We start from the raw sequence: 11,471 nt of genomic DNA, 5'->3' as shown, positions 1-11,471 counted from the left end.
GTGCAACCCCCCACCTTAATTAGTATATAACACTCGTCTAACAGATTTTATGTTAACCAATGTTCAGTGCAATAATTTGAAAATAATAATAATGAAATGTACAAACCCTTTATATTTGGTGCGATTCACTTGCAATTCTACCATTTGAATCTAACACACTCATTCGATGAATTTAACGTAACCATTATTCAAGAGTAATTTAATATAAAAAAAAAATGAACTTTAGTGCCTGTTTAGAATGTCTTATTTTCAACTTTTCTTCTCCTAAACATAAAGTTTTTTTTTTTAATAATGCAGAAAAAAATTAATAGCTAAAAGCCAGGAGGAGTTTTCTTTTTTAAAATGTATGTCAACTTTTTGGAGTCCTCATAATTATTTTATAGTTTTACTTTTATTTTAAACTTATATTTATAAATTTTATCTTTTACCTTAATAATCCATCATGATAAAAATTTATTTCATCTCTCTTTCTTCAAAATCATCGGAACAACTTTATATAATCATTAAACAACTTTTAGCTTTATTTTTTAATTTTTAACTTAAAAATATTTTTTAGCTTAAAAAAAGATGTGTCAACGTCTTTAAAACACATGTTAAAAAAAATATTATTTTATTTTAAGATAATAAAATAAAATAAAAACAATTGAAACATATTTATGTGTAAATAAAGCATAAAATTTATGTGTAAGTATTATTTATTTTTTTATGTAGAATGTGTAAAAATTATTTTTGTTTAATGAATTGTTGCGATATTTGTTGATTACTGAGAATGTAATATAAGTGAGAAGATATGTAATAAATGCATGTTTTGAAACGGTTAATTTTAGAGAAATAAATATAATTTATATATATATATATATATATATATATATATATATATATATATATATATATAATCTTAGAAATTAGATGGAATTGGAGTGCACAGTAAAAGAAAAACAGCCTAAATCATATTTTGTAAATAATATATTTACAATCCTTTTTGCCCTTTATGGGGAAAAAGCTCTAGCTGTCCCCTCTGAACTCTTGTCCCTTCGAGTGTAATTGCTTTCATCATGTTTTGGCGTTGCAAGATTGGAAGTCTTACTATACTCTTGGGAAATAGGGAAATTCTTAAATAAGACTAAGACCAGTGTCACTTGAATTTTTATGAAAACAATGCATGCCAATGCGGGTAAATGTGGACTCATGTATGCAACAATGTTTTACAAATTGAATTTAGCTTAACTTTTAAAATGATTCTCTCGTCTAATTATCAAAGAATTAAAAGTTGTTTTGCTAATTAATTCCTCATATTTTCGTGCTTCCAAGTTTATGCTAAAAGAAAACATGTTTGCTCATCGAAAAAAAGAAAAGAAAAGTAAACATGTTTTGTCTTTCACCTTTCTTCACTTAAACCTTCCTACCCTTTTCCCAACACATGTACCAAAACATTTAATCGTTATTTATTTATTTTTTGGATCAAATTTAATCGTTATTTGTTTTGATTCTTTAACACTGCACATTTTGTAGACTTGGGAAAAAAATAGAGGCCTATAAAACTGAAGAAAAATTAATCCCTGCACAGCACACTTTTGAAGCTTGGAATAACTCCATCACCAAAAAAGGTGACCAGCTATATACGTGAATCAGGATTCACGGGTAACATTATATTATGTAGATCGAGTATCCCAAAAAAGAAAAAGAAAAAGAAAATATAAAATAGGACTTGACTACTTAGCTAGATTCATGATATGTTAGTTATGAGCTATGTTTTATTATTATTTAAACGCAGTAAAAGACAAGAGATCCTTGAAGAAGAAAACATTCCCATGCACATGCCTCCTAAATTACGCCATTGACTAATTCTGGCTCTTTCACCCAGCTTTAATTTATCAATTTCGTATTTGTTTCAAGGGATTTATGAATGGAGTTATTTAGTGACATGAGAAGGACTCAGCGTTATTGAGTGCCGCTACCATCCTCACGCTTCACTCACACTTTTTTATTTTTTTCTATTGAGTGCCGTCCCCTCCCCTGAGGCACTCACAGAATTGTGCCAAGTGACACAATCTGGTCACTCATATTACCGTAAAACTACAGAAAGCCATAACTTTTGACTCGGGTTTTCAAATCAGATGATTTTTTTTTATTTCACATAACTTTTCGAGATCTACGCAATGACATCTCATTTAATATATTTTACCTTCCATTAATATAGTTCAAAATTGCAACACTAATTACACTTTTTTACAGATTTGAATTATGTTTGTGAGAGATAAAATATGTCAAATGAGATATCATTACGTAGATCTCGAAAATTTATATGAAATTAAAAAAAATCATCCGATTTGGATACCCGAGTCAAAAGTTATGACTTTCTGAAATTTGATGGTAATAGGAATAATCAAATTTTGCCACTTGACACAATTCTGTGAGTGCCCCGGGGGAGGGAGGGCGGCACTCAATAGAAAAAAATAAAAAAAAAATAAAAAGTGTGAGTGACATGGGAGATGATAGCGGCACTCAATGATGCTGGGTCCCTCTCGCGTCACTAAATGACCACCATTCATAAATACCTTGAATCAAATAATAAATTGATAAATTAAAATCACAAAAAAACCCCAACTGGTCAAAGAGCCGACTAATTGCAGCTGAAGCCTAAAGGATCAGAAAGAACCTTACAGTTTAGGGGGGCCACCCTTGTGATATTTTGACTAGGGGTGATTTTGGTTTGGTTTGCGTAGCCAGAAATGACAAGTGATTAGGGCTTTTATTAGCAGTGCAGTAATAGAGAAATGCACAATACACATATATATATATATATATATATATAGAATTTTATAAGAGTTATATTGTAATAAAAATAATTGTGTCATGTTATAGAGATTCGTTTTGCATGCCGTAATTTTTTTTTTTTTTTTTCTTCAAAAAGTGTGAACCCCACAAAATGTTATATATGTAAGAAAATTTGTTATATCATGTTAAATAACAAATACAAATCTCATGTGTATATATATATATATATATATATTACAGACTCACAGTATATAGTGGATGCATTGTTCTGTAGTTTGCATGGTACTTTCATTACATATTTTTGCATGCACATCTCATAAATAACAGACATGCAAATAGTAGGTATTCAGAATTTGCAGGACGTAGGCCCTCCCCACAACAAAAAGCTAGAAATAATTAATCAATTATAGCTTTCAAATTCGTATATCAGCCATGACAGAGTTCCACCCTAAGGTACTCGAGAATTGAGTCATTCCATCATAATGACCAAGGGGCTATACCTAAGAGGCAAACAGAGAGAGAGAGAGAGAGAGAGATGCAAACCAAGCCACACACACAGACACACACACAAAGAGAGAGAGAGGACATGGGACAAGATTTGCTTATCACTGGACAAACCCCCCATATGATCAATTTAATCCAATAAATGGGTCTGGACCATAGAAGGAAGATTCCAAATGGGTAACAGTAAATTTTCTATTTTGCTAGCTCCAGCTCATAGTTGTAAATTTATCATTTCAATGATGCTACTATATATATCTGGGTACTATATATACTGCTCAAAATTACATAAAACAACTCAAAGCCTAAAATTAAGATCAATCCCATATATATATATACACCATTATTAATTAACCATAGCTTATATTGGTTATTTACATAACAATTGATATATATATAATTAATATGGTGAAAGTGAAAATTTAAGATTTGAGAAAGATCAAATATCTCCGTAGAGAGTAGTAGAATAGACAAAGAAAAGGTTAAGGGTGAAAGAGGAGGAGGAGAGAGGGAGAGAGGGGCAGTTCGGATTGAGAATTAGTGTGAAAGGCACGAGACATGAAGAGAATAATAAATGTGAGGAGAGAAAAGAGAAGGGGTGATGAGGAGGCTCATGATAACACTCATCATCGTCACGTCGTTTTTCATTCCCTACTCCCAAAAATCTCCCAGAATTCCACGCTTCCTCCTTTTCCTTCCTCACTGACTCTCCCTCTTTGCTTTTCTTTTTTGCCTTTGTCTCTTCATCCTCTCTCTCTCTCTTTCTCTCTCCAAAACAGCCTAGCTAGTCAACCTCATGTCCGCCTCATTTTGTCCCATATTAAACCAACACCATTCTCTCTCTATATCTATCTATATCTCTCCTTCTCATAAGCTAGAGTACTAGAGAGAGAGTGATCAATCCCCATCTCTGAATATGTCTGAGACACAAATACTTCACAGTTTCAGCTCAACTAACTCACTTTCAACAATGGGAGGAGTGACCAAAGTGCCATGTTTGAATAAAAAAATTAACACACTGTCACGCCAACAGTAAATTTTGTCAAAATGCCACGCGGCATAATTCGCTACACTGTGTAGCGAAATATGCCACGTCAGAACGCACAGAACCAAAAATGCCACATGTCAAATTTTGCAAAATTCGCTACATAAAGCGAATTTTGCAAAATTTGACATGTGGCATTTTTGGCTCTGACGTGGCATATTTCGCTACACTGTGTAGCGAATTACTTGCATACATAATTCGCTACACTGTGTAGCGAATTATGCCGCGTGGCATTTTGGCAAAATTTACTGTTGGCGTGGCAGTCTGATAATTTTTTTGTCGAAACGTGGCAAAATGGTCACTCTCCCTCAACAATGGCCTTCTTTGTTAGCATATAGTAACCTATATTTACCATATATAAGCCTTGTCTACTTTTCATTTCAACTAGCTAGGCATTTCCATTTTTTCATGCACATCACAACCTTGCATGCTCAACAACACTACACACTCATTCCATTTTTTCCTCTTTTATTTTCTCAACTTCTGCTCCATTTCTGGCACTCCACCATTTCACTTTTGCTTTCCATTCCCCTTAATTATTATTATTATATATCTTTCATTTCATTTTCATTACATATTATATGTAAAGAACCAATTCAACCCAAAAACTTAAGTTATTGGGTGAGGCTACATTAATGGTTTTTATATATCTCAACACGCCCTCTCACACGATAGTCCACTGGGCTTGAAGGGTGGACAATGCACAGGTCCACCTAACTGTGCGAAGAAAAAAATTCCACTAGAAAGAAAGTGGGGGGCGGTGAGGATCGAACGCGATACACCGAGGCTCTGATACCATTTAAAGAACCAATTCAACCCAAAAGCTTAAGCTATTGGGTGAGGCTAGATTAATGATTTTTATATATCTCATTCCATTTATAAGCTTTTCCATCTATCATCAGCCCATCACTGCTACACTCGGAGTGACAAATTAAAAACCTAGCTTTTGCTTTTTGATAATTTAAGACTATATATAACAGCCAGCTATGTGGCTGGTGGGTTACAATGAAGGTGGTGAGTTCAACATGGCTGATTATGCATTCAATGGAAGGAAACTCAGGCCTCGATCTCATGCCTAGGCCAATGACTTCACCTATCAACACTTCAACTACAAACACTCCTTGCTTGAGCCTCATTCATGACAATGATTTCTTTTCACAATATCACAATCTGGGTATGTTGTTCCCCCCTCTCTCTATATATCTCTCTCTGTGGTTGTATATATCCAGTGTTTTGTCTTTATATATTCATGTGAGATGGTATGCAAATTAATGTAAAAGCTTTCTTGTTTTAGCATCAGCGGCAGAGCAGAGCAGAGCAAGAGAGAGTTCAATAATACTCCACCAGTTGTGGTGAGTTCAAGGTGGAACCCTACCCCGGAGCAGCTAAGAGCATTGGAAGAGTTGTATAGAAAAGGGACAAGAACACCATCTGCAGAGCAAATCCAGCAAATAACTGCACAACTTAGAAGATTTGGAAAAATTGAAGGGAAAAATGTTTTCTATTGGTTTCAGAATCACAAAGCAAGAGAAAGGCAGAAGCGCCGCCGTCAAATGGAATCAGCTGCTGAGGGTCACCCCCGTGACTTTGATACTAAAAGAAAGACTTAGGTATATAAAAAACCATATTAACATAATTATCTTCATTATTGTTTCTTTATATACATAAATATAAAAGCTGTTAGGATAAGATCAGGATAAGATCACCTTTGATCTTATTCTTCAACTAATGAAGACCAAGTCTTTAGGAAGAGTTTGTTAATATCTTGTATCTGTATAGTTTGGTTAAGATAGTTTGTTTGTTCTCCATATAGTATTGTTACGATAGTTTGTTATCGTTTGTTTCAGTTTGTTGTCATTTGTATATATAATTGGCTATCTGCCACAAAGCAATACAACACTTATCATTCAATCCTTTCATACTTTTCTATATGGTATCAGTTTAACAGTAACGATCCAATTTCCCATGGCTGATTCAGATTCTTCCGCTGCCAATGACAACCACTGTGGTAAGCTATACCATGATGTCTCTAAATGTTACCAACTTCATGGCAAACCACCCTATGGTCGGGGTAGAGGACGTGGCAAACCCTATGACAAAAGGAACTACACAATTAGTTCTCCTGCACCACAAACCGCAGCTGCCATACCTACGTTTTCCAACCCGAATTTCGTTCCAAATCTGACTCCTGAGATTCTTCAGCAGATTGCCAACATGGTTGTCTCTCCCTCTACACCCTCTGCTAATACTACAACACTTTCTGGTAAGCACATTCCAAATTACACCTGGTTAGTGGATAGTGGTGCTTCTCAACACATGACTGGGAATCTTCAATTAATCTCGAATGTTGAATCCATTCCACCTACTTCCATAGGCTTACCAGATGGTGATCAACTCGTATCAGTTCAACGAGGAATTTTTCAGTTGACATCCAATATTATTCTTCAGGATGTGTTATATGTTCCACAATTAAAATGCAATCTTATCTCAGTTGCTCAATTACTTGCTGATACAAATTGCATTATTTCTTTTACTCACACTGGATGTGAATTGCAGGACCCCACAACGAGGATCAAGATTGGACTGGGTAGATTGCAGGCTGGTGTTTATGTGCATGACTCCTTAAATAAAAGATCCTCCCTTACTGCATGTACTGCTCAAAAACAACAGACTGCAGATATTTGGCATCGTCGCTTGGGTCATCCGTCGTTTCAGTCCTTGCATTTTCTCCCTTTTGTTACAATGAATAAACATAAGGAAATTTCTTCTTCAGTATGCGATATTTGCCTTAGAGCACAACAAACTCGCACTGTATTTCCTGTTAGCATTAATAAAACTACTTCATGTTTTGATCTTATTCATTGTGACATATGGGGTCCATATCAAACTGCTTCTTTAACTGGTGCAAGATATTTTTTAACTATTGTGGATGATTTTAGCCGAAATGTCTGGGTTTATTTAATGAAGACTAAAACTGAAACGTTCCAATACTTATCTCAGTTTCTCTTGATGGTTCGTACTCAGTTCAATGCCAATGTCAAAATAATACGATCCGACAATGGTTCAGAGTTCTGTGCTACTAATCTTCGTAAGGTTTACTCAGACATGGGGATTATACACCAAACATCATGTGTGGACACACCACAACAAAATGGACGAGTCGAACGGAAACACAGACACATTTTGAATGTAGCACGGGCACTACGCTTTCAAGCTCATCTTCCCATTGAATTTTGGGGAGAATGTGTTCTCACTGCTGTTCATCTAATCAACAGGACCCCGACACCTCTTCTTCAAGGACAGACTCCATTTGAACGCCTTTTTAATCGTACACCAAACTACGATCACATTCGTGTCTTCGGATGCCTTTGTTATGCTCATCCACGTCCCAAATCGTCAGACAAGTTTGCTGCAAGGTCAGTCCGATGCCTGTTTCTGGGATACCCTTTTGGCAAGAAAGGATGGAGGCTTTATAACCTTGATACACAGACCATATTTGTCTCTAAAGATGTGGTATTTGAAGAAACCATCTTTCCCTATGAAACCCAAACAGAAACTCCTACCAACATTGAAGTTTCCCAACTGATGCAGTCTCATGTTGAAGCAGAACCAACACCGGCTGCACACGACACATCTTCTTCCACTCAATCAGTTGATTGCGAAATTGCACCACATCCTACAACTCCTGCAGATGTTGACCAACGCTCTTTACCTTTGGTTGCACACTATGAACACTCCATACTACCAGGAACTGTTACATCAGATAATCTAGTCGACCAACATGAACAGTCTCAAATACCATCAACTACTGCATCAGAAACTTTGGGTCGTGGTCATCGTTCTCGCCATCCTCCCAAACATCTCAAGGATTATACATGCACCAATGTCATAGCACATAATCCAGCAGCCTCTTCTACCTCCTCCAGTCTATCCTCAGGTATTCCTTATCCCATTACTAACTTTGTTTCTTGTTCTAAATTTTCTCCCGAACATCAACAGTTTCTTGCTGCCATTTCTTCTGGAGTCGAACCTAAATCATTCAAAGAAGCTGTCACAGATGAACGATGGCGTTTAGCAATGCGAAAGGAAATTGATGCACTTGAGCAAAACAAAACATGGGAGCTTACTTCTTTGCCACCTGGTAAACGTGCAATCCCTTGTAAGTGGGTCTACCGCATCAAATACAATTCAGATGGTACTGTGGAGCGATTCAAAGCACGGCTGGTAATTGCTGGTAATAATCAAATACCTGGCGAAGATTACTTTGACACATATGCTCCTGTAGCAAAGATGGTTAGTGTGAGGACACTTCTGGCAGTAGCAGCTGCCAAGAAGTGGAAATTATACCAGTTAGATGTTACAAACGCCTTCTTACACGGAGATCTTAAAGAGGAAGTTTATATGCGAGTTCCTCAAGGCTTCCAGCATCACAAACCCCATCAAGTATGCCGCTTATATAAATCACTCTATGGATTGCGACAGTCCCCCAGAAATTGGTTTGCTAAGTTGCGGTCATCTCTTGAGTCCTACGGTTTTACTCAATCTAAGGCTGATTATACTCTATTCACCTTACACAAGAATGGTCACTTCATCGCTCTTCTCATCTATGTTGATGATATTATCTTAACTGGGGATGATGCAACCACATGCAATGCTGTCAAAACTTTCCTCCACTCATGCTTCCATATCAAAGATTTGGGGATTTTAAAATATTTTCTTGGAATAGAAATGGCTCACAGTTCTTCTGGTCTCTTTCTAAGCCAACGAAAATATGCTCTCGACATATTGGAAGATGCTGGCCTCCTTGCATGCAAACCTTGTGACTTTCCTCTTGAAACAAATCATAAACTTGCTATTACAGAAAGTCCCACTTTCTCGGATCCAGCACGGTACAGAAGGCTCATAGGACGTCTAGTTTATCTGACTATTACCAGACCCGAGTTAAGCTACTCCGTCCATGTTTTATCGCAATTCATGCAGAATCCCACCGAAGCTCAATATGAAGTTGTCTTACGTATTTTGCGATACATAAAAGCTAACCCCGGTCAAGGATTACTGCTTCAATCAGAAAATGACCTTCTTCTTCGAGCTTATTCTGATTCCGATTGGGCTAGCTGTCCACTTACCAGGCGATCAGTCACAGGCTATTTTATTATGTTAGGCACTTCCCCTATCTCTTGGAAAACAAAGAAACAGCCTACAGTGTCACGCTCCTCTGCAAAGGCTGAATATCGCGCAATGGCAGCAGCCACAGCTGAGTTATTATGGATCAAATCGTTCTTAAACTCTCTTGATGTTCCCCATTCACAGCCAATGCTTTTACATTGTGATAACCAATCTGCTATGCAAATAGCTGCTAATCCAGTGTTCCACGAACGCACCAAGCATATAGAAATCGATTGTCATTTTGTGCGAGATCATGTTTTACGAAATACAATCGCTACTTCTTATGTTCGTTCCGATCAACAGATTGCAGACATTTTTACCAAAGCCCTTGGCATGAAGCAATTCGGTTTTCTTCGCAGCAAGTTGGGCATTTCTTCATTACATGCTCCAACTTGAGGGGGAGTGTTAGGATAAGATCACCTTTGATCTTATTCTTCAACTAATGAAGACCAAGTCTTTAGGAAGAGTTTGTTAATATCTTGTATCTGTATAGTTTGGTTAAGATAGTTTGTTTGTTCTCCATATAGTATTGTTACGATAGTTTGTTATCGTTTGTTTCAGTTTGTTGTCATTTGTATATATAATTAGCTATCTGCCACAAAGCAATACAACACTTATCATTCAATCCTTTCATACTTTTCTATAAAAGCTGATAATGAAGATATAAATTAGAGGTTCTGATCATACCTTGATTTTTTTTGAGTTTTGTTTGTTAGAGATCCATCTTATATGTAGTTGCTTTTCTTTTTAATTTATCATTCGGATATTGTTGCTTGAGATGTAAAGTTATATTCTTTTTTGTTTTTCTTTTTGTCTACAGGCGCGTTTTTTGAGTTCCTTCCATTGAAGAACTGATTAGAAAAACTTGCTATGTTTGTAAAATGATGGGACTGTATTAAATATTGTATTTTGTTGGAAAATAGCACTGCTTTTATTGTTATTGATGTTATGTTTCAAGAATTTGGTGCTGTAATAAGAGACTTGAGTTTGAATGAGGTATTTTGCCTTAAATTGCATTTGGACTATGTTGGTTAAATCATAAGGAGTATTTAGATCTTAGGGGTTAGTGTTTATAGGCCTTATTTGAGTAACTTGATATATATATATATATATATATATATATATATATATATATATATGTATGCATGTTGATTCTAATATGAAGCGAGAAACGGGAAAGAGAGTGGATGAAGGGAAAGGGGACTTAAATGAAGAACGTATAAGGAATTTGATGTGAGGGTTTGATTTGAGACATAGTATCTGAAATGGGAATAAGATGTGACAGACTTGTGACGTTGAAGTAACTATGAACATGGGTTGGAGAAATCTTTTGTTCTTTCGTTGCATACATGGAAAAAAAAAAAATTGCTGTTGTATAATGCTGTTCATCACAATCAATGTTCTGGTGGACTAAACTATGCAGGTCAATTTATGACAATTAAGAAATCACATCAATATACCATAAGGGAGCGAGAGCAGTACAACGGGAGTATTGACAAACGGGTGCTACCGGAGATTTTACTTTATATATTCTCGAGTATACATAATGTAAAGTACAAAAATTGTTTTTTTTTTTTTCTCTCCAAAACAATAAAAGTTGATGTAGTACACTCCCATTAATCCGTTATACCTAGCAGGGGAATACTGTAAATTTTTCCGACGGGAGCAGAGCGGGTGCATTTAAAGTAAAGTTCATGATTCAAACGAAAGATTAATTAAATTATATAAGCAAAGTTTTAATACATAGTGTTTATCAGCTAAAAAAAACTTTTATAATCAGAATTGAATTTGAGTTTTACTAAGAGAAAATCCCCGTATCTCCCTTCAAGTCTTCAACAACAACTATACAGTGAGTGCAAGAACTGTGACATGAAATATAAATAGTTTGTCCATGTATATATCACGTTGTGAGGATATTATTTAGAACTAATATTTTTTTATATAAAAAATGCTCGTTATCCTGATTTGATTGAATTTAGTT

General features: G+C 35.7%; 1 protein-coding gene across 1 annotated transcript; it reads left to right on the top strand.

Moving 5' to 3' along the window:
* The first annotated feature begins 5,310 nt into the window (after window positions 1-5,310).
* LOC133314787 (WUSCHEL-related homeobox 1-like) lies at window positions 5,311-5,934 on the top strand. Its single transcript, XM_061516312.1, is given in 3 exon segments — window positions 5,311-5,391; window positions 5,393-5,505; window positions 5,631-5,934. Coding segments are annotated over 3 exon segments (498 nt in total).
* The last annotated feature ends 5,537 nt before the right edge of the window (window positions 5,935-11,471 follow it).

Source organism: Gastrolobium bilobum, unplaced genomic scaffold (assembly GCF_033153095.1).
Source record: "Gastrolobium bilobum isolate Gb01-03AN ecotype WA unplaced genomic scaffold, APGP_CSIRO_Gbil_v1 utg10177, whole genome shotgun sequence".
NCBI classification, from domain to species: domain Eukaryota; kingdom Viridiplantae; phylum Streptophyta; class Magnoliopsida; order Fabales; family Fabaceae; genus Gastrolobium; species Gastrolobium bilobum.
The sequence above is the reverse complement of the archived record's forward strand: the minus strand, read 5'-3'. Positions and strand labels throughout refer to the sequence as shown.